At 40.9% G+C, this 25,203-nt stretch overlaps 1 protein-coding gene across 2 annotated transcripts in view; it reads right to left on the bottom strand.

Moving 5' to 3' along the window:
- IQGAP2 (IQ motif containing GTPase activating protein 2) overlaps nt 1-25,203 on the bottom strand; it is a 207,295-nt gene that overhangs the window by 103,413 nt on the left and 78,679 nt on the right. For both annotated transcript variants that reach the window (XM_075182047.1, XM_075182056.1), the window contains exon 3: nt 2,891-3,047. In XM_075182047.1, the coding sequence (XP_075038148.1) occupies nt 2,891-3,047 (157 nt within the window). The remainder of the gene's footprint in view (nt 1-2,890; nt 3,048-25,203) is intronic.

The raw sequence follows: 25,203 nt of genomic DNA, 5'->3' as shown, positions 1-25,203 counted from the left end.
CTTCTAAGCATTTAATGCACTTTTGATCAGTGCGCAAGAAAAAAAAAGTGTCTGTATGTCAGAATGCAGACTTACAGGTAACCGACACATGTATTGCTCTAAAACTTATAGAGGGAAGGCTGAGCAGGCATAGGGTAAGTACAGTAAGGGAGTTTTGAGCACCTTACAAACTCTGTAGAGGTGGAAGCAGCTGTAGATACACCTGTCAGAAGCTGCTTTACTCCTGGGGCAAGATCTGTGACAGTGATGAGCCAGAGTTACCCCCCACCAGCCCTCCTCACTCTCACGTGGTGCACTACAGGGTCCCTGAGGCTCCTGGATGCCAGGGCATGCTATCACTTGTAGTACTACAAGCGCTTTAAGGCTGTCAGAGATTGCTGGGACATGTAGTTAATGTAAACCAGCTTAAGTCTACTGTTAACTAAATTACCCCACAGCCACGCACTTAGGGTGTGGCACGAGCCATAGTGCTGACAGCATATTTTTTTGCGGCCCTGATCCCCCTAGTGCAGTGGTTTCCAAACTGTGTGCCATGGCTCCCTGGGGTGCCACAGCGATCTCACAGGGGTGCCGTGGCCAGGGCCGGTGGTAAACAAGGCGGGGGGACTACGTGGTAATTATTTTGACTTAAGGGTGCCTTGAATAAATTATTGAGACCCTAGGGGTGTTTCGAACTGAGAAAGTTTGGGATCCACTGCCCTAGTGAATTCTGCCTTATGGTGAACAGGCTAGGGGTGGTTGTACCTAGCGCGTTTCGCCACTACTGTGCACCAGTCCTGCTTGTCATAGCCTTGTGCAGGTATCTGCATTTTCGGGGGGACGCCACGCTTTTTATTCCACCATATATTCATATATTTAAAGAAAAAAAGGAAGAAGTATCATTTAGGCGACAGTTATCAAGTTGATGATTATGACTGATCTCTACTGTATGATGCTCTTTAAGTGTATCTTATTCAAAATGATGCATTTTACGTAGTATATAGAGTCCCAGGTATCCTAAGAATACGCCACCTCTGCATTCTACACAAGATACATATATTTGTTTTAGACAATTTCCGTTTTTGTTTTTTTTTAACGAAAATTGCGTCCAACTTTATTTAATGCAGTATTCCTACAAGCAGCGCCATCCAAAGACCATTACATGCAACATCAGAGCCTACTGTCCAGTTTAACCAGCCAAACAAACTTTGATTTCTTAGGGCTGTCACCAGTTATTTGTAAGGAAGAACTGCTCTTATTCCTACAAACAGGAAGGTGGGGAAAACAAAAATACCCTACACATGACCCCCCTATACCAAATCACCGAGAAATGAGATCACTTCCCAATGTGGACACACATGTAGCAGGGCAGCTACATTACACGGGGAAGGGGCTGTTAGTGCATCCCATCACTTATGCCATTAGAGGCCAGCTTCTCACACATACATGCCCACTAGTGGTGCAAACAATTTCAATGCTTGTTTAGAGGCCCCGAATATAGTACTATTGGGACAATTTTTGAATGTATGGTTACAAAAAGGGTCCACATAAAATGAAAAAGCATATTTTCCAAACTCAACATGATGCAGAACTCTTGCCTGAGACACTCACAATATGCATGTATTCAGAATTTAAAATCCCATGTGAATTAAACACATTTTATTCTTGTCTTATAGTATTATAAGAGGTTCTAACTGATGGCAGTCATGGTAAAACATGGATGCACACATACAAATCTGAATGGTCAAATCACTAAGGATCGTTTTGACCAATTGCCCACAGATTGCACAGTGTGTGTTTCCCCAACCAATTGCTCTAACCAGAGGTGATCTGTTAGAAAAGAAAACTAAGTTGCCAATGAGAATATTCACCTTCTAACGCGAGGACTATGCTTTTCAACATTGACTCTAGAACAGCTTTACAGTTGTAAGGTGATGGTTAAGTTTCTTTTTTGTTCTTTGTCGTTGTTTTTTAAATTCTGAAACAATCGAAAGGTTTGGAAAAGGATAATGGCCCACCCTTGCAATGCTGTTTGTCTTCAGGTCTGGGCAGCTGGCATAACAACCACATCACGTGGGTCTCCATAAATACTGAATAGCCATTAACAGTATATGTGACCATTGCTCAAACATCCCAGCTTACGTAATACAATAAAATTCCAAACTAAATCTATTGGACACAATGATTATTGTTGGTCACACAGAGATGTTGAATTTATTTGCTTAAAAAAAATACCAAAATTAGCATGCAAATTGTATTGGGTGACCAGAAATAACCTAAGATCGCAACCAATATGAAAAAGAATCTCATAATATTTAGAGGTTAATTTGCAAAGGTTTCCATACCATAATCGCAATACAGATATTAAAATGACATCCATCTTTGTTATTTGCCTTTCCTCACGCTATTGTCAGGATACATAGTGAGCAGTTGTCTGTGCTGGGTCTTTAAAGCTGTTCTCCCAGAAAGCTGTGGTGGTTACTAATGCTTACTGCTTATAAATGGCTGCAGAGAGGGGTGTGAACAGGAGGACCAATCATAGTGATTGAGGATTCTGATTGGTCATCCCACTCACTCCCTTCATTTCCTCAGCGTTGCATGGATTAGACCCTAGAATGCTGCTTAGAAACCTGAATAAATTGGGTGAAAGAAGTGGTGGTGAGTCGCCAGGCTATGCATGGCTGGAGGGGGGTGGGGGAAGTGGGGGGCAGTTGCTACAGAATAACAAATAGCCAGGTAGCTGATTTTAGCAAATAGGCTTCTCTTAAAAAACAAACAAAAAAAACCCATGGAGAACGTCTTTAATAACACAAACTTAAATGTAACCTCAATAAATAGCTACGGGTCAAATTATAGACTGCATGTATCTGCAAAATATTACTAATGTCAAATTTAAAGGACAATCACATACCTGAAACCTTGTTTGCTCCACATCATAAATTTTCTTTTCCGAGATCATCTTAGGGGCAAAAAATCTCCCCAACTTTGCCAGATAGACTCCGTTCCTTAAACCTTCCTCCAGTTCTGTGGTTGGCGGCAGCTCCTCCACCAGGCAGGCTTCCATCCACCTGCAAACACAAAGAAAAGTGGTATTTGTACAAACGCATTACAGTGACAGATTGCTTACACTTTTCTTTAGCCATACTCACATAAATCCTAACACAGGTGCAAAATATAGAGCAAAAAAATAGCTAGAAAAAGATCTACAAGATGTGTTTGACTTTCTCTACATATGTAACTAATTTAAACTTCCTGGCAGCCTAGTGCTTTCAGGTGAAGTAAAGTACAAGGGCTCTGGAATCATGAATAATACAAGCACTGAAGAGAACTTCATCTTTTCTCCAAGTAGTCCTAAGAGAGAGATAAGGGGCTTCTCGGTTTCATCTCCACGGGGACATTACACACTAATGTATCAGGCACAGGCTAGACAGTAATAACTGCACAATTCTGATTCATCTAGAAGTGAACTTATGTTTAGGGAAAGCTTTTCTCATTTATAGTCAGGAGGCAACAGCCTTTTATTTCTCATTTTGTATGTAGCACCGGAGGAGGATTGGGCCCCAACTCAGACAAATCAAGACGGCCAACAGAGGAAGGCTACTCAGCCTTGTGGCACTCTATTGGAACATATTGGGGGCCATAATACAGCGCTGCGGAATTAGTGGCGCTATATAAATAAATGGATGATGATGATGATGATGATGATAATAGGCTCCAGCTGATGAAGCTTTGACGATCCATCACTGACCTATTGTTCTTTACAAATTCTAGCCTAGACTTTAACCCCTCAAGGGCGAGGATATTATCATACAAGACTGGCAAGAGGTACAATCCCTTCTTGGAAGCCAGGTGGCAAAATTGGTACGTTTTCCTGTATGACAAGGCGGCCAAAGTGTGTGTAGTGTGGGCCACACAAGTAATTTAGTCCTATAACTGCAAAACTATTTTGGTATCTATAAGGGCAGTTTAGATCAACAAAGTTATAGCGCTGTCTTTAAAGGCTGTGATAAGGCAGGGTTTATGGCATGAAAACAACGGATGCCAGACAATAATTTGTCATTTTCATAAAATTCAGCCAGAAAGAGCAGCCCCAGTAAGACTAGAAAGTATCCAATACATGTGTGATGCCTGCATCACATGCATGTATGACCAAACTGATAATCTTATTGTTGGTTGTGAGCACCAAACGGCTGACTACCAGGACATGGGGTGTGACCAGTCATTGTGCCCGCCACCCAACCACCACTGCTTTGTCATATAGAGCAGCAGTAAACAGACAATACCTCCTAAATTTCCCAACCACCAGACAAAGATGTCCCAACCGGGATGGCAGGAAAGAACCCTCAAATCGGGTCGCTCTCATCTAAACCAGGACAGTTTGGATGTATGCTGGCGGATTTACCCGTATCTGGCGAGTTTATAAGGTTTAATCACGCCGTTAGTGACATAATGACGTTGTCACGCCCCCTCCTACCCTCTGTCACATGATCTGTACTCTGATCTTCAGGAGTGCAGATTTAAAAAGTAGGCATGATATACATACATACATATACACATATACATACGTCTGCTGTGAAACAATAATTGTCCTCCCCTGTACCACAGAGCAGGACACCAACATCACTGGTCTGTCACAGACAAATACTCAAAGCTACATTACAGAGATATTGTGGGGGGAATTCAAGTGGCCAAGGTTTTGTTTTTAAACCGCATTAAGTCATTTTAACAAGGTTTTCACTCATTTTAGTGGAGCTTAACTTTACAGATATGCAATTAAATTTTTAACGCAGCTTTTTTTTTTTGCACAAACGGTCCTATCGTGGACAAGTAGATGATCCATTTGAAGTATAGGGAGGGAGGAAGGGAGAAGCTTTAAAAGCTATTCAATTGTTCTTTAATGCGGCACGGTAAATCGTCAAATCTCCAGTCTTATATCGCACCTCCCATGACTGTGCAAAAAATTTAAAACATAAGAAAACTATTTGAATTCATGTAATAATGCAAAAAAACCAAAAAGATAAATTATGTTTATCAGCAATGCATAACATGAAAAAGGTGATTCTTTTACAAAAAGCGTGTAAAAAAAAAAAAAGTCAAACATAATAAACACACCAATATATTTTTGTATGTTATATGTACTAATATGTATGTACTAATGTGTTTTGTCATGGTACAGATTGTATAGTAAAATAAAAGAGTAAAAAAAAAAAAATAGTAAAAGTACTATATGTAGATATTCTAAAATAGAAAGGTTGTGTAATGCAATAGAAATGTATGCCATTTTTTTTTATTATTTTTTTTATTATAGATGACCGCGTTAAACCCTCCCCTTCACTCCCCCAAAAATTTGCAAGCACCAATAATTAACGCACAGGAGCTGGCTTACTTGTTTTAAAACTGAATTGCACGATTTTTTACGCCGCGGTAGGTAAAAACTGTCGCGCCAGCGGGTCAAAACCTGCGCAGGTATTTTTTGTTTTTTGCCCGGCGAGAAAAAAACAAACAAACCTACGGTCAATTGAATTCCCCCCTATGTATCTGAGCACACAGCGCCACCTACCTGTACCACCAGGGACTACAACTGATCATTATTGCAGCATGTTCTTGTGTGTCTAAGAGGGAGGACCCATTTATTATTTCTCTGGTGAACAGAGTGAAGAACTTGTATTTGATTGTGATAATATAATAGATTATCTGTTCAAATTTTTGACAGATGTTATTAACCTTATGTAGAAAGTAAATGAATATAATTTATCACCATCTCATTTATTCCCCATCTAGAGATCATTTATATAGCTCACTGGGTGCTTGGGTGAAAGATTGGGAGATTAAAAACGGAGGAAAGGAGTGTGGAGATGATAACAATGGACACATCGGGTGGTTTATGCTCTTACATTTATCCTTTTATTTAAACCACCTTCTACAGCCCATTCTTACAGTATGTAAAGGGTCATAATACAAGACTAATCTGTTAAATGAGAAAGCATAATATGTGAGTTATGCCTGTGGCATGTCTGCCCAAACCCTTGTGTGGGGATCTACTGACCTATATAGAGGATATTTTACTAGAGAGACAGTGGTGTTCATTCATTTCTCTTTTATTGGGTTTAAGGCATACTTGTCAACTCTCCCTGAATGTCTGGGAGACTCCTGTAATCCGGGTAGGTCTCCTGGGAGAGCAGGCAAGTCTCCAGCATCTTGCCAACTTCCTAGTGATGGGAGTCCTAATGACGCGATTTACTGTGAAACGCGTCATTTTGTCCCTGTCCGAGCGTCAAAAATGCTGATTTTATTGCGAGGTTAGGTCAAAACAATGCTATCGGCCATGTCCCACCTCCTTCCGCCCTCCCACCACGCTCCCCTACAACTCAATCATTCAAAGCCGACAAGTATGGTTCCATTGTAAAGCGCTATGGAATTTGCTGGCGCTATATAAATAAATGTTGATGATGCTGATGATGAAGTATGGTTTAAGGGTAACATTGTTCCAGGATCCCCTAAAGAGATTTACTTTAGGATATACTGCATTTCTGACAAAAAGGGGCCCTAAATACAGGTCCTGAGGCTCAGCTTGGTTCCCAACCCACAGGATGTGCACATCTGACAGAGGAAACTACAAGCCTATCTGTCTGCCTTAAAGGGAAGGAGCAGACAGCATGTTAGACAGATTAAGCACAGTAATTCTAGCTGTATTACTTAGTCCAGTAATGCACGGGCTTTGATAAATGTTAACATATAACAACAATGGCTTAAGTAGAATTGTGATAAATCAAACATTGGAAAGCAATCCCCTTTATTGGGATATTGAATTTCATAATGTTTTTACCAGGTTTTGTTTCTCTCCCTTTCATATTACTGGAAGTTGTACAAGACACCACATAAAAACAGGATACGCTGAATAGACGTGTGTGTGATTTCACTTAAAACAGCAAATAGGTGGAATGCACGGACTACCAAAGTGTGGACAAAATAAAAAAATACCATCAATTATTTTGAAACACAGAATGACGCCGACTAGTCTTCACCTCTTGTGTTCCTTACTATAGATGCTCAAATTATTACAGCCAGTTTGAAAAAGTTTGAGGACCTTGAACTTTCGGTGGGACCGATCTCGAAAAGATCAAAATTCTTTTTGGTTCGACCACCATGGAACTGCTAGGCTGTTATTTCAAAATTGAGGTTTGCAGCTAAGAAACATTAAATAAACTATAAAATGTCTCGAATACACGACTATACAATGTAACCACTTAAACTTGAACAGTTTAAAAAAAGAGACGGTTCGGTAACCACTTTGAACCTATCTATTCCTTACTACTTCTGGGCTTTTCAACATCAAATAAGAAGCAGATTTAATTAGCCACTTGGTGTTTCTATACACAATACTGCCAAAGATTTTAACCACAAAGACACCTGTCGCCTACGGAACCACGTATCTAACTGAATCTGTAACTTATTGTCCCACTGACTTCTGGTCCCTCCCTTGCTTCAGACACAATATTTGAAGCATCAGGTAACAAAGTAATATTGGGTACCGAACATCTTTAAATTGACTCTAAGCACATCTTTTTATTTTCCCTGTTTGTCTGTAATGTAAAGTGTAAGCTATGAATGCATAAAAAGTTATTCTTTTTATAGCACTTTATCTGGCTTCTATAATGTTTAGCAAATTTTCACGTCATTACAGATGTCATTGTCTTCGCTTCCTCAAAATGATGTCCTCCAAGATAATGACAATCTTATTGTAATGTGATGATTTTCTCACAAGATTATAGCTTTGGTACAGGGCCCAGTGGCAAGGGATTTGTGTACATTAGTACATTGAGACAATGGGCTGAAAAACTATATCTAACATATACATTCTCCTGTACTAGCCACAATTAAAGGCAATGGTTGAGGCTACAGTCCCCTCAGCCATTTAAAGCCAGTTTCTGCTTTAGTTAGTTCAGTATCTGATTTGTCTGTATCCATCTAACACTATAAGGATGTTAGGGGGCACAGAGCGTGGGGATGATGCAGAGGGGGCGCAGAGCGTGGGGATGATGCAGAGGGGGCGCAGAGCGTGGGGATGATGCAGAGGGGGCGCAGAGCGTGGGGATGATGCAGAGGGGGCGCAGAGCGTGGGGATGATGCAGAGGGGGCGCAGAGTGAGTTAGCTGTAAATTATTCTTTGACAGAAATATAATTGAAAAAAATATATAAAAATATTATTTTCCCTTGGATTTATGTGTATTTTTGCATACAACTAAATAAGTATTTCTGTCCTGACCTAAATACTTATTACGTTTTTTGACCCAGCTACTTATAAAATGGGACTGCTTGGTAATTATTTTGGAGGGGTGCCTTGAAAAAATTATGGAGACTCCAAGGGTGCCGCGAATTGTAAAAGTTTGGGAACCACTGGAGTACACTCTGATACAATGAGACCTTTGCAGTTCCAAGCCCTAAGGCAAATATTATATGCATCTGAGCAATGTAATAATGTATTGTGATTGGACTAAGATAGCCAACAACGATATGGTCTTTACATTATCTTTAAAAGGTTTTTATTTACCTATCAAGTAGGTTCATGAGTTAAATGTAAAAAACAGTAAACACATCCCACACATATCCACCGTAAAAAGGTTCCATACAAGCTAAGTGAGGCAATGCATGATCTCTGAAGAGTTCCGCTCTGATGCCAATGTAACAAAAACACCACTAGATGGAAATACAAAATGACGATTGAAGCATGTTTACTCCCATGACATTTCTAAAGAAAGCTTAAACCAATACTGTCATGTATTGTTTGTCAACAGGCAGGAAAAAAAAATGAAAGGCACATGTAGATAGCAAAAATAAAGTCATAAAGATATATCAAAGCCACTGTACCCTCATTTTATTATGCTTAGGGGGGGTATTCAATGGTTAGCAAGATGCGTTAAAATTTCGCGCTCGAAAAAAACGCGCTCGTTTTTTCCTGTTCGAGCGTGCGTTTAAAAAAAAAAAAAAAAACCCCTCAATTCAATTGTTTTTTTGCATTCACCCCCTCGCGTTTTATTATTGGTCCTAGCGAGTTTGAAATGAGGAGTGGTTAAGGCACTCATTTTACTATAAAAAAATAAAAGTAAATTAATGCAATCAAGAATGGCCCCAGCACTGCAAAGGAGATTGGGTCCCTACACTGCAATCAAGAAGGGCCCCAGCACTGCACAAGAGAATGGGCCCCCACACTGCAATGAAGAAGGGCCCCAGCACTGCAAGCAACAATGGCCCCCCCTGTACAGCAGAATTAAAGATTTTACAAGGAGGTACATTTTTTGAAATTTACAAACATTTGAACACTGGCCAAGCATCAAGGTACAAATATTTGTGGCACCGTGGGCAAGCCGAACCTTTCTTCGAAGGTAAAAATATTTGTTGGGACTTTGCGTAAATGAGTGTGTGTAAGTAAAGCATCATAAAACTGAGGATTTCGTCCATGGTGAGTATTTTTTTTTTTTTTTTAATTAAAATCTATGGTGTACATGAGGGTGTTTACTGTACTTCTTGGGGTTTTATTATTTTTAATAAAGATTTGTGGTTGGAATGAGGGTTTTGTGCTTTTATTTAACATTTTGCTTTGTGGAACTACAGATCACAGCCAGCCGTGGGTGTAAGAGCATGTTGGCACTTGTGGTTCTACTACAAGTGCAAACATGCCCTGGGTGCTATGGGTACGCTGGTGCTTGTAGTTAGACAAGTAGCAGCATGCCCACACTATTTAGGACAACATGGCTGGCTGGGACATGTAGTTCCACAAGTAAAACATTTTTTTTTTGTTTTTTTTCATACAAAATCCCCATTTATAACCCTACTACCCACAGCCCAGGGGTAGTAGGAAGAGCCCTAGTGCTATCGGCACTGGCCTGGGTGTCCCTAGGGGGGTGGCCCGCTTACATTTTTCAGCGGACCACAATCCCTAGGGAATCCAGGCCAGCGCTGAACAGTTTGTGGGTGTTTAGTCATTATGGCCGTGGGACCCAAACTGCGTTCCCCCCCGTTATAGTGCCTATCACCCCGGCTGGTTTGCCTAGTGCTGGTTCAATTACATTAGGGGGAACCCTACGTCAAATTTTTCACACATCAATAGCCTGTCAGCACTAAGGCGAAGACTAAATGGAGTGGGGAGCAAGCGATTTTGCTTTTAAAAATAAAATAAAAAAACATGATACTTTTTGGCACAACCACCCCCCCCCCCCCTCCCCCCTTAAAAACAAAAAAAAAAAATATAAAAAAGTTTAAATACATGCACCACTATGGTTTTTTCTAAAGGGGGAAATTTCCAAAAATTATTATACACTTTTTTTAGGTTACTTTTATGAACTTTTACACCTATTTTCTCAGTTTAATGTATATTGTTCTTAACTTAATAAAAAAAATAATTTCTTTGAGCAGACCATGGAGGTGCGAGATAAAACAGCACATTTGCCTTTTTCACACTCGGCGTTAAAAAACAATTGAATAGCTTTTTCCGCTAAGGGTTCGCAGCCAGCCTATACTTTAACATTGACAAACGCTTGGAGCGCGATAACACCGTTTCGATAAAAAAAAAAAAAAAAAAGATTAGAATTGCGTGAGAAGTTTTTGCGCTCGAAAATAAGGTAAAATAGCAAAAAAAATGACTTTGCACGCTCGAACTTCCAAACTCGCTAACAATTGAATACCCCCCTTAAAGTTCTAAACCTGGGTATAAACTACAGGTTTTCCACCGATTATTGTGCCAGGCTCCCACGACCATGTTTTATCGTACCAAAAGGACATCATATCGTTTGTTTGTTTTTTAAATATTTATTTATAAATGGTCATGTCTACATAGATAAGAACATCTCAGCACAAAATGGAGCAAAAGAAAGCTGAAAAAAAACTTTTAAAATCAGCCGAGGATAGATTTTAAGTATCATAAAGCAAAGTATCTTCATCAAATGACCAGGTTTTTAACATAGGAGAAAGAGAAAGAAAAAATGAGAAGGGAAAGGAGGGAGAAAGAAACAGGGAGAGCAGAGGGCGGTGTGGCTACAACTGCGCTAGAAAAGTGAGGTAGAGGAAGGTGAGGGAGTATCACAGGTAGCACAGAATTGGAGAGAGTACAGCCAAGGGTACCAAACTTTTTTGAAAGATTTAGAACAGTTGCAAATAATATTAGTCATCAACTCGATACGATGAACATGCCATAATCTGTTAATGACGGTCTGTAGTGAGGAGGGGGTGAGCAGTGAGAAGGGGGTGATCTGTTTCCAGGCAGCTGCGATTTCACATGTGGTCACGGAGGTAACATGTCGGCCTAGTTTGTTCTAACAATAGGTGGCAGAAGAAAATCCAAGGGGGAGAAGAAAGAACTTCGGGTCTAATGGGATGTCGATCTGAATAATAGTAGAAATCAGATGTTTAATATCCAACCAATAATGGGCCAGTTCCAGGCAGCCCCACCAAATATGAAGGAATGTGCCCTCATTAGAACATGCACTGCAGCATCTATCTGAGGAGTCGGGTAACATCTTTATGAGACGGTTTGGGACAGAATACCAGCAGAAAATAATTTTATATACATTTTCCTTTATTTTGACACAAAGGGAGCTAGAGCCCGTGGTTTCCAAATCTCAGACCAATCATTATCATCAAGGGAGGTAACCCAGGTCTCGTTTTCACGCTAGCTCATGGTGGTCACACGAGGCGTCAGAGGGGAGGGGAAGCTCAGAATATATGGTGGAGATGAAGCTGGGCATAGAAGTCCAGCGGAGGCACATTGTCTCGATAGTGGTGAGGGGGTGAATAGAGAGACTGTTTCCAGACCAAAATTTCCTGTGGAGTGGAAATTTTGAATCTGTAGATACTGATAAAAGCATTTTGTCGAGATTGAATGTCAGAAAATTGGAGAAAAACAGCATCATGAGAAAGATCATTTCAATATCTGACACCCCGTGTGAGGACACCGGGATTGGAACAAACGCTCACTAGATACCCTGTCCTCTATGTTCACAGGCCACACAGGTAAGGAGACAGGAAAGACATAATCCCTTTTATTAAAGAAAGTGCACACACGTCGCAAGATAAAACAGTGCTCCCCAAGGGGCCCTGAGAGATTACGGTTACTCTCAATCAGTCCAAATCCTTGCTCTCTCAAGATACTCTAACACCACACCCTTCCCCAGACTTCTCCTTTCTGTCCCTTCTCACAAGACACCCGATCCTGGCCACGCCCCTGGATCAACCCCCTGCTCATTGTCCTCTTGCGATTGGTGGTAAAGAGTTTGATAGAGGTAACAGAGGTTGAAGTAGAGCACGACATCAGTGGTCTTCCACCTGCGGTGATGGTGCCATTCAGACTGTGTTGGAGTTGCTGGAACAATAGTTATCTAAAATCAGGAGGTGGACTCTCCCTGTTTGCCAAGGTTCTGGCCCTCCTCTTTTTAATCCCTCTCACTCTTTTTTGATGTCACAGGGTCCACAGCTGTTTCACACTTCCTGTGAGCTGCCACCGCCCCCTCCCTCTCCAGACTCCACAGCAATAACAGATCTGGCCACCGGGCGGCATTTATTAACAGAGTGGACCACGGTTGTTCAATTGGCCCACTGATGATAGACCGGGTTGGCACGATATTCCCAATATAAGGCCCGGGTCTGTCACAACCTGGGAGTGCCAGAAGGAAAATGCAGTGGTATCCAGCCACAAGGAATTTCTAGCAAATCAAAAAGAATTAAACCATGGAGGGATGTGGAGTGGAGCCATATAGCCAGGAGCCCCAAATTTCCAAAGAATGGGAGACTGTGGGGTGAACCATAGTTCGTTCCAGACAACAAGCCCATGGGAGCCAGAGAAGGGAAGCAGGGGAAAATGAACCCAGACCTGCAGCCTCAATGCAGACCTAGACTCTGGAGGACGTAGAGCTACACCACAAAAATACATTGAGCAAGTCAGGCAGAAAAATAGTAGCATTTGAAATTGGGGATACCCAAACCACCACCCGAAACAGATCTCTGCAGAACTCGAAGTCGCACTCGTGGGTGCTTATCCACCCATACGAATTTGGAGATACTGTATTGAAGAAATCTGAAACCATAACAAGGTATACGGATGAGAAGGATCTGGAAGAAATACAATAAACACAGGAGAACATTTATTTCTATTCCATTGATAAAGCCTATCCAGGAGAAAAATTCTGGGACTACGAAGCAAAAGCTGACTTAATTTAGGATCGCATATGGGGAAAATTAGCCTGGAAAAGCTGATATCATTTAGTTAAGTATATCCCCAGGTATTCAATTTCCTGTATACACCAATTAAAAGGGGAATTTGAGTTCTAAGGATGATTTATCCATTCGGGAATCTTAGAAATCTAAGACCTTCATTTTGTCTGGATTAAGTTTTTAGCCAGAGAAATAACCAAATAACCATATAGTTCAAGTTCAAAGGAAATAGGGGGGGGGGGGGGGGAGAGGAGGCAACAGGGTGGACGATAGTCAACAAAATATCTTCAGCATATAGTGCCAGTTTAAGCTCTGTGGTGCCAACACTAATTCCAGAAATCTCCTTATTAGCGTGTATTCTGGCAGCCATAGGTTTTATTAGTAGGGCAAAAATGAGTGGGGACATCCTTGACACGTTCTGTTGGCGATATTAGAGGATGATGGTCTTACAGATACATCTTTTAACTCCACAGCGCTGCAGTACAGAGAACTCGCTCACATCAGTCCCTGCCCCTTTGAAGCTTACAGTCTAAATTTCCTAACATACACACACACAGAGAGCTAGGTTTAATCCTGAGAGCAGCCAATTACCCTACCAGTATGTTTTTGGAGTGCGGGAGGAAACCGGAAGAACCGTAATAAAACCCATGCAAACAAGGGGGAACATACAAACTCCACACATAAGGTCATGATCGGGAATCGAACTCATGATCCCAGTGCTATAAGGCAGAAGTGCTAACCACTAACCGCTGACCATTTGCAGAAACTGTAGCTGAGAGGGGAGCATTATAAATCAGATCTGTGGTCCTCCTAGTGTTATCAGGTGCTTGTCATACCAGGATAAACCCCACTTGGTCGAAGTGAATTAGGGAAGAGAGGACGAGATTCAGCCTGGTAGCCAAGATTTTTGCATACAGTTTTAATTCAACATTGAGCAAAGAGATCGATATATAGCTAGAGCAATATGAATGGGGTTTGGCATCACTGTGATGCTAGCCAGACTGGTAGCCGAATCAAAAGATGCCCCCTACAACACTTTATTGAAGAAAAAAGAAGTCCGATGGGGGTAAGAACCATTGAAAACTTTTTATAATACTGGGCCGTAAAACCATCCAGTCCTGGGGCAGATGAGCTCTAAAGAGATTTTATGGCTGTCAGGACCTCTTCTTTGGTAATGTCGGCATTCAAGTGGGAACCTTGAGAAGGGGAAGGTTTGGGGTGCGGGGTGTTTGGGAGATAAGACTCAATAGTGCCTCAGACGTGGTCGCCTCGGCGTTGGGGGCCAGGAAGCTTGTAGCGAGAAGCATAAAATGCCCTAAATTCATTAAATTTCAAGGGGGTCATAAGTGATAGAGTTCGAGAATTTCTTCCGGCTTCTATTAATAAGGCCATGAGAGCAATTCTGTTAAAGCTTTCTGGCTAACAGAGTCTGCCGTGTCGGCCTTATCATAGAAACATTGCTGTAGCTTGTGCATGAGTGTAGCCGGTGGGGATAATATGGGATTTAATTGACTCAATCTTTGTCAGTAGGCTAGGAGAAGGGTTTTACTTGTGTTGGGCCAAATAATATGCAATGCGCTGTTCAAGTGAGGATACATCTATGGCAGCTTGTTTCTTAATCTGACTTTATGGCTCCTCTGATCAGATTTTATAAACGGACTAAAAATCACTATGAATGATGGAACGATGCTTGGCAAATTCTGAAGTGTGAATGTACTCACGACAGCAGAGTAGGCAGATTTCTATAGAGTTTACAGTGTCACAATCTTTTCAGCAGATGGTTATGACAGACAAAGAGCACAGGTCTGAAAGTAAATCGTGTAAAATTGCATAAGTGTGTACACATGAACAGACATGCTAATTGGGACTTTCAGTTGTGGGTAAAATCAAAAAAGATATCGCATCGGGAGAAGTTTCCTGTATTGTGTACCCAACTTAACACCAGTCAATACATTTCCATAGTACAGGACAGCAATTTTTTTTTCTGTACATAAAAGAATGCATGAGTGTATATCTTCACATACAGCTCAGGGAAATACTAATGGTCCTTATCGCTACCACCCCCTTCCCCTTTCCCCACCCCTCCAACTGGGGTGAAGATTATATTTATTCAAATTGCTGAAAGGTAGGCAAAATTAAACTAAAAAACAGTGTATACTTTCCTATACGTGTTCTATCCATTGCATTTATTGCCCAGCAGCCTGAGATTGGGGCACAAATCTCCAGTCCGGAGCATCAGTGAGTATCTGGCACTCATTTTCCCTATACCACATTTCTTTTGTTAACTATTTAAAATACAGAGTTACCCTCTGCTGTATCATTCTGCTTGCCACTCAGCTGCCGTAGATCAAAAGCCAATGCAGAGCCACTGTCAGTCATTCTTGCCATTCTCCAATGTTGCCGATCAGTCCAATTGTCATTTTTTTTATTGTGTCTTCCCATCCCCAAATGTCTTTAATCTCCCAGAGCTCTGCTGTCCATCTTACTGAGGAGCGATAATCTTCTCACCATACAATAGCTAGGACACGGTACCTAGTACCAAGGGATGGTTGATAAATACCTGGGGGCATTGCTAACTCCATAAAAGACTAAACATATGACAGAGCGCACGCAAAGAGGTGAAAGCCCTGAGTTTGCTCATAGCCAGCACAGAGGAATAATATACAACATACATTCTGTGCGCTATGCACAGATAGACAAAAACTATTTTGAGGTTTCAATTCCTTAAATGCTTGACAGCTGTTTAACAGGTACAGAAATACAACACAAGAAAGCGGAAAACAAAACAATATTGTGGCTTCCCTTTGTTTAGATGTGTACATTGTATTTTCCAGTTATATGGTTTTAGCAAACAATCCTGCATCTCATACTGCTGTGTGTGTTTATTTTAATGACTAGGTTACATTGTTTTTACAGATTTTCATTACTTTATGGCATAGCAAACAAATGCTGATTTGTGCAACAGCTTAGAAATACAGATAATAAAATCTAAAGTATTCAGGGATCATATCTTTAGTGAACAGGTTTTAGCTGACTCCATGTATCTTTGACTGGTTGCCAGAACTTCCTGTGTCATTACCATAGGGTACTGTTTAGGGAGCAGTGAGAATGGAGAGAGTGTTAAGAGAGCATAAAATTGCAAGGCTATAGGTAGTATTGATAATCCATTTGGTTGAAAAAAAATCCAGAGCAGTATTCGGTCCCGCATCAGGCTACAGAGAGTATAGCAAGGAGACCGCAAAGCTGAATATTGTGAAAATAGTCACTGCAAACTGTCCAGATATGACATTCTGTGCTATCTAATAAACTGAATAAGACATTAAAACAGAACTCACAGCTAAATTGGAGCAGCACAAAACCATGAAAATTGGGCTGGTCAGGGCTCAAACACTGCATATCTTGAAGTGTTTATGAGGAACTGAAAGTATTACAAGACACACAAATGTAATGTATGCATTTAGGATACCATATATCAATACATGGCGAAGAAAATTAGAGCATTTCCGGACTTTGAGGCGATGCATGGAGATAAGTAAGAACTGATCCTACTTACTGCCTCGCCATGCAGAGGCTGCAAGTAGGAACTGATCTTACTATGATATCCTCATCACCATTTATTTATATAGCGCCACCGATTCCGCAATGCTGTTCAGAGAACTCACATCAGTTCCTGCCCCATTGGAGCTTACAGTCTAAATTACCTAACATACACACAGACAGAGAGACCGAGAGAGAGAGACTAGGGTCAATTTTGATAGCAGCCAATTAACCTACCAGTATGTTTTTGGAGTGTGGGAGGAAACCGGAGCACCCGGAGGAAACCCATGCAAACACAGGGAGAACATACAAACTCCTCACAGATAAGGCCATGGTCGGGAATTGAATTAATGACCCCAGTGCTGTAAGGAAGAAGTGCTAACCACTAAGCCACTGTGCTGCCCGACATAACTTCAAATGTCTCAATTGCTAAATATATTTGACCCTTGGGGAACATCGAGGAGATTAACTAAAGGTCAATCTAAATCACAAGGGGAAAACCAGTCACTAACTATATATACTGTATGTATATATCTCAATAAAACAACACAAGGGTAATCTTCTGCTGCCTCAACTGTATTACCTTAGGATCCAGCTGACCATAGTCTATAAACACCTAGTATATGCAGCTGCAGATGAAAGGCATCAACAAAAATAAGCAAACAGCTGCTAATGAAGCAGAAGCGGAGATATCACAATAGTAAGCACTGGAGCGCCTGTTCAGTGTAAGACCGAACATTTTGTTGGCCATGAACCAGAGATTATCCCCAAGCTACCTGCCACATCCACCAACATACCAAGTTATCAAACACATCCTACACCTGTTCCCACTCCCACAGTAGAGACACAGCACAGACACACAACTATCTATGCCAATTCCTTTATAATGGCCATAATGACCTGGAAATCGTGTCCAAGCAACTATCTTTCATCCACTGAAAATAATAGCTATAAGAACATTTGAGGTTTACAATTTCTACATAGAATTTTTTTGCTATTATATGTATTTTTTTTTATTAACTTCTGCATATAAGGGGGGAAAACTGTGTTTACAAAACACAGATATATTTTTAAAATGTAAGAATAGCGCACAGTATTTTTTTCACAATGTTTAAATATAGTTATGCTTAAAACCATGTGTGTGGCTTTAGCACCCGTTGCTTACACAGAGGAGACTCATTTTGTGGCTTCACCCATATGATTGCTTTTCTTTTCTAAATCATATTGGTCTTTCTGTAAAATACTTACAGCAGTTGGTAACATTAATCAGTAATTGCCTATTTAAAGATGTTTTCTAGTAATTATGACAGTTTTAAAAGTATGTAGAATTTTTCATAACCAAAACTAGGTTGTACAGACTTAACATTATTGTGCAAAAAAAATAACTAAATCAACTATTCTTATTCAATGGGATTTTTAGTAACCTCAAGTAGGAATGTATGACATAACTAACTACTCACATTATCACTTCGTGACTATTTAATAGCTACAAAAGAATATGAACAAAGTCTTTCTGACGAAACGCGTAGAGGGATTGGCTCACAGTCAGTAATCACATGACTGTCATTACATGCTGGTTATATGTGGAGAGAAACAAACGGAGATTTCCGGAGGAAATTTGGCTGTTTTATGCTCATACATATCTTAATTGTGGTACGTGTTGAATCAGTGTAAGCTTTAATATATGTGTTTTTATGATATTACACCATGGAAGCTCCCCTTTTTGTATATAGTATTATATATAAAATGTGTGCAAAATACAAAACAAAACGATTACAAACTACTGTAAATAAATATCCTTTAGATCATAAAAGAGAAATATAGTAACATTAAATTAGTTTACCCCTAAATGGTCCTGTAGGCAATTCCTGGGGGTAAATTTATCAAGCTGCTGTCTGAAAAAGTAGAGATCTTGCCTATAACAACTAATCAGATTCTAGCCGTCATTTTGTAGAATGTACTAAAATGACAGCTAGAATCTAATTGGTTGCTATAGGAAACCTCTCCACTTTTTCAAACCCGCAGCTTGATAAATTTATCCCCTGATCTCCAGTCATTATATGCAAGTTAATAGGAGTCAGTGATCATCACAGTCAGGTGGAAATAGATCAAACCTCAGTCAAGAAAACTCTACTAGACCAACAGTACTTCTATGCTGGTGGGTTTCCTCCCACGATCCAAAAACATAACATTAGATTAATGGGCTGCTATCAAATTGACCCTAGTCGTCTGTCTGTGTGTATGTTAGGGAGTTTAGACTGTAAGCTCCAATGGGGCAGGGACTGATGCGAGTTATCTGAACAGCACAACAAAATTAGTGGCGCTATATAAATAAATGATGATGGATATATGAAGAGAGACAGTCACTTCATACGTTGAGGGGAGAAGCCAACATGTTTCACCTATATATGAGGATTAATTTAGGTAAAATGATTAGTAAGATTGAATACTCTATTGTATTTCATGTGTTGTGAGAGAGCAATAAATGTATAAATTTGCATTATGTGACCTTAAGGTCCTCCTATTGCATGTAACAAATGTATGTGCATCATATACCTAATATAAACCAAAATCCAGAACTGTATGTGTGGCACAGATGGTGTCATGAACATAATTATTAACAGAGTGGCCACAGAAATCATGTTCCTTAAACAATTCTTCTTTCTCCCTCCAAATTAGGTTCTGATCAATGTAATTTATGAAAGTTGCCGCTCATCTCAGGCGCGGGCTGGGCGATGTCAGCCCGGGGGGCGCACAGGCGGCCGTATCACATGACACGCGATGCGGCCTGGCTCATCTCCATGCCTCTTAGATTTGTACAATTTACCAGCAAAATAATTTCTATTGCTTGTAAGTGCCAATCCTGGGAATCAACACAAATGAGATTCAGGATTCATATTCAGAACATCTTGTTTTAAAATGCAATGTCTCATTTACTAACACTGCACTTAGGTGCTAACTTTACACACAAGTCTGATTGATAGATGTGGTTTAGTGTAGAGTTGCTTTTCTTGTCTAATGTGTAACATACAAAAAAAATAACTTCTGATTGATTGCTGAGGTTCAGTGCAATATTTGTAAAGCAGACAGCTATATATTGGCAAAGCATGCTGGGACTTGTAGTTTCACAACACCTGGAGTGTCCAAGGTTAGCCAACACTGGTGTAGAGCAATGTCACATTAAGGAGAACATCTACAAATCTGAGAAAATCCACCATCATCATCACCATTTATTTATATAGCGCCACCGATTCCGCAGCGCTGTACAGAGAACTCATTCACATCAGTCCCTGCCCCATTGGAGCTTACAGTCTAAATTCCCTAACATACACACACACAGAGAGTGTCTCTAGGGTCAAGCAGCCAATTAACCTACTAGTATGTTTTTATAGTGTGGGAGGAAACCAGAGCACCTGGAGGAAACCCACGCAAACACGGGGAGAACATACAAACTCCACACAGATAAGGCCGTGGTCAGGAATCGAACTCATGACCCCAGTGCTGTGAGGCAGAAGTGCTAACCACTAGGCCACCGTGCTGCCCACTAAATCACATATGGATGGCATCACGATTGGGCCTGCTAACTGTTCACCCACTCAGTCATACTCGTAGTGCAAGATCAAAAGGCTGGCCAGTTGGAGTCATGAGTGGCTTATGGGCTTTTGGAACTATATATTAGGGTTCACTAATGTAAATTAATTTATAGTTCATAATGGTGATGTGCCCTTCATTCATGATGGACATTGAGCTGTTATAAATAAATAGCAACCCAAAGCTTTATAAAACACCTCTGTCAAATACACGTTTAACTATAAAATCTCCCATGGGCAGAAAACAGCACAGTAGTCTGAATCTGTAATCTTGCTAAATGCAGTTTTTATTCCACAACATATTTCAAAACATTTAAATGTTCATATACCAGATGGTGTTTAACTGTAGGAGAGTTACAGGGTTCCTAAGCAACAACTACATACGTTTTATCTTTCTTAGAGGTGGTGAAGTCTTAAAGGGACCCGTAAAAACAAAAATGGAATCTTTATATTAAATTTATCCCTTCTCCACACTGCTAATAAAATTACCCTAATTTCCCATTTGGGGTGGGCTTCACTGCTGGGAAACATCCTCACACAGCTATGTACTTGCTGTAATGTGTGTAGCAGCTATTACACCACTGCAGTGCTCCATCTAAAGAGTGTTGCAGTCACGTTTCCTCTGTGCTATGCTTTATGGGCTGGAGAGAGGCAGACCAGTCACACTGTACACTGTGCTAACACAATCACTGTACGGGAGAACACGGAGACAGTGTGTGGGTTGGTCATTTACCAGCATACATTTCTTGGGGAAGCTATGTATATTTATGGCTGCAGGAGTAGGTAAGTTCACTAGAAGAGGTATTAAAGAAGTATCATTATGAAAATGACATTACATTTCAGGTCCTTTTATATATGTAATCCTCAAACATGAATAGTCTTGGATTTGGACACCTTTTTGCACTAGTCCCTTTACAGCAATCTTTCCCCTCAAATCCAAGGTTACCTCAAACATCCATAAATTACTGTAGTGGACATTTAGTGTTTATTTAGAATACAGAGGTTTTCCTAATCAAGTGATTACATCAGAACTGACCAATTATATAGATATTAGTTACAGTACTTTCAGTTTAGAAATACTAGTAATGGTAATACACAGAAGCAGGGGTGCACGCAGGGAGGGTTTCTGGGTCTCCAGAAACCCCTCCCCTCCGCTAACGAAGTGCCCCACATAGCGGCACTGTACTGTACAGCAGCCGCGGCGCTGTCAAAAAAACGTCTGCGGCGGTGCTGTATTGTATACAGCAGCGCCGCGGACGCTTCTACCGAAACGGAGCTTCTGCCGAAATGGAGCGCAGCAGCTCTCTCACTTTTTTTTTTTTTGGGGGGGGGGGGGGGGGGTGGGGGAAACCCCCCCCCCCTAAAAATCCTGCATTTGCCCCTGAGAAGGGTGAATGAAAAGTGGAAGTGGTGTGCCAGAACTTTGCTCCCCTGTCAATAGGATCATTCAGCAGTAAATTTGTCTATATATTGCGGTTTCTCTGCTCTGGTGCGCAAGGGGAGAGGAAGGTACACATTTTTAGTACATCAGCATTCTGGACTAATTATTAACGCAGCAATCTTTAACCACTGATACGCTGAAAACATTCACTGCAGTCCAGAGGACCAGAGTTAAAACAAAACTGGTTTATATTATGTTAATGGCTGGAAGCCACAGTAGCTAGATAATTAATATGTATCGAAATACAGAAAGTGTAAAGTTAAAAACGGATTGGTTGACATGGTTATCTGTGCTTCTTATCACCGTTCCATGGGGCATATTTATGAAGTGGTGCTAGCACAGTTTCACTCTCTTTCCGTAACGCCAACGCAATTTGGAGTGTGCCGCATATTTATGAAAGGTGCATTGCGCTGCTGCTTTGCATTCTGCTTAGTTTTTGGGAGCAGTCACCATTCAATAGTATGGTGACTGCTTCCTCTCGCAATGTAACAAGTTCCAAAAAATATTTTTTTTTCGGAAAATTGTCATGTTAATATACGTCAGCTGAAGCTGGCGTACATTATCATAATTGACAAATTTCACTTCCGTCTCTGCTCCCAAGAGCAGAGCTGGACAGCGCATGTGTGGAGGGATCACATGATCCCTCCCTGTCACTCACCGCTCTGTCTCTGCAACTATAGTTGCAGAGACAGAGCGAAGAACTGGACATGCGCACAAACATCTCCGAACTGCACACGCGCAATTGCAGTATGAAGGGAATCGAAGAGGACAAGGAGGAGATCCCGGAGACAGCGCGTTCCGAAGAGGCAGTGGTAAGTATGGTTTTTTTTTATCACAGAAACAGAAGTTTATCGGAACCGCTGTTTCTGTGTTGGGTTCTTCATAAATTTTGAGAAATAGTTCAATCCTTATCAATGCGATAAGGATTGAAAACTATTTTTCACTTTATGCGAACATTGATAAATGTGCCCCCATGTGCACTCATTTTCACATAAAGTCCCCACTATTTTGACTTGTAAGCGTGTACCCATACACATTCTGCAAATTCTCAATTAGCAATTAAATCTAGATCACATTTCATCTCACAAGGTGGCAGCAGAGAATCTATACACATTTCTTTCGTTCAATCTTTCTTTTTTTTTTTTTCTGGGTTAATAAGTGATTAAAATCCAGTCTTATCCTGCCACTCACTACTGTTCCCGGATCTACAGTCCTATGGGCTGGCCTCAATCTCAGTCAGCAATTTATCTGACTAAAGCTACTTTAAGCCTTGTTCACTCAGCATTTCCTATAGCTAGTATCCGATTCCCCCAATGAAACTGTCACACATCCAAGAATCACGCATCCATACACTTCAATACATCCACCATTACTGTACGCTCGTAAAAGGTATACAGCATATTGTATAAAAAGAATATGCAGACTCTGCAATTCTGTGGCTTTGGCAGCTCTATTGTCATACTGTATATTTAGGCAAGCTTAGGCTATACAACATTCCTTAACACAAATAAACTTTACCAAGATGCTGCCCCAGTCGTAGATCTCCTTCAATGAATGTAACAAACAGATTTAGGAAATCTAGATGCTGGCAGTGAGCCACAAAAGGGCAAAGCACCAACGTTAACATTCTGAGATAACCACCTACACACAGCGAGATAGGGAAAAATGGATAACAGCCATAATTACTCTTGGTACAAGTCCAAGACGGTCTGCAATTTTCATTTCAACTTAAAACAGTCACACAATCAGTAAAATTCTGTATCGGCTTTGTTCTGAGCACCTGTATGTACGGTACGCTTCAGTGCAGCAGAACATCCGTACTATAGAAATAAGCACCAACAACAAAAATTGCTGGCCATACATTCACCGATTATTAGCATGTATCCCCCTGGCTCTCTCCCAAAAAACAAAATCTATACTCTATCAAGAAAACTGGAAATCCTGTGGCTCTCCAGGTGTTGTGAAACTACAAGCCCCAGCATGCTCTGCCAGCAGATAGCTGGCAAAATACATAGGAGCATTTCCAGGCATGACCAAAAATCTTTGGTCCTTGGTGCAGTCCTCTGCCCAACTAACAAACCCCCACGTGTCTCCCCAAACTGAAAACGTACTCCTGCTTGGATCGAGGGACAGGATGTGTGTGCGACCAAAGAAAGCAATCAGCATACCTGAGAAAACAAAAGTAGAATGTACCTGTGGAACAGTCTTTATTACAGCACCTGGCTAGATTGGAGCAAGTTAGAAGCTATCACACCTTTTCCATTGAACTGAATGGTTGTTACTGTGGTATGTTCATCATGGTGCTTGCAGAATATGCACTAATGTAGCGGTTCCCAATGTATCCGCCGCAGCTCCCAGGGGTGCCGTGGCGCTGTTACAAGGGTGCTGTGGCCAGGGCAAAAAAAAATACTTACCAATCCGGCAGCGCCCGGGACCCAGCATCCTCCTCCCTGTTCTCTTCTCACTGAAAGTCGGGCGTGATGTCATCACATCCAACACATTCAGTGAGGAGGGACAGGAGAGAGGAGTCAGAAGAAAGAAGACAGAAGAAAAAGAAAGAAAGCCAAGTAAGGTAAGTAAAGGAATGGAGGTGAAATGGTGATGGGAAACAGCAATGGAGGGCGCAGTGTACTGGTGAAAGGGCCCGGCGCAAGCGCGTAAAGGGGCCCGGCGCAAGCGCGTAAAGGGGCCCGGCGCAAGCGCGTAAAGGGGCCCGGCGCAAGCGCGTAAAGGGGCCCGGCGCAAGCGCGTAAAGGGGCCCAGCGCGATGATTTTTTAACTTTGTTTTTATTTTGTTTGATCTTATTCCTCTTAATGATAGCTGTAATTTGTTCTTTGGCAGAAATATAATTTTAAAAAAATATATAAAAATATTATTTTCCCTTGGATTTATGTGTATTATTTAGCAAACAACTTAATGAGTATGTCTGTCCTGACTTAAAACTTACATTATTTTGACCCAACTACTTCTAAAACGGAATTGCTCAGTAATAATTTTTGATTAGGGGTGCCTTGAAAAAAATTATGGAGTCCCTAAGGATGCCGCAAACTGAAAAAGTTTGGGAACCACTGCACTAATGTCACAGAATTATACAAATCATTTAGTAACAGCGTTGTGCAAAGTTACATGGAGATTTCCTGTTTCGTTTTGTTGTTTTTTTTACAATAAGCTGAGCAATTACACACCAAGCATTATAGATCTGTAGCGGAATACAGTTATTAGAGTAAGCCTCTCTCCTTAAACAATGTCATTAGGTTTAGTTACATGTAAGCTGCAAAACAGCTTTATTAGTTAGTGCTTAATGAAATGAGCTAATTGACAACAAAACATATTTGCAATGCTTGTTATAATCCTCCTGCAATTACAGATTTAGGGGCAGATAATCACCATTTCTTTGCCTCTGCTCAAATCTGACATGACGCATATAAACTTTATCAAGTCAACACAAGTTT

The sequence above is a fragment of the Mixophyes fleayi genome, chromosome 1 (genome assembly GCF_038048845.1).
Source record: "Mixophyes fleayi isolate aMixFle1 chromosome 1, aMixFle1.hap1, whole genome shotgun sequence".
Lineage (NCBI taxonomy): Eukaryota > Metazoa > Chordata > Amphibia > Anura > Limnodynastidae > Mixophyes > Mixophyes fleayi.
The sequence above is the reverse complement of the archived record's forward strand: the minus strand, read 5'-3'. Positions and strand labels throughout refer to the sequence as shown.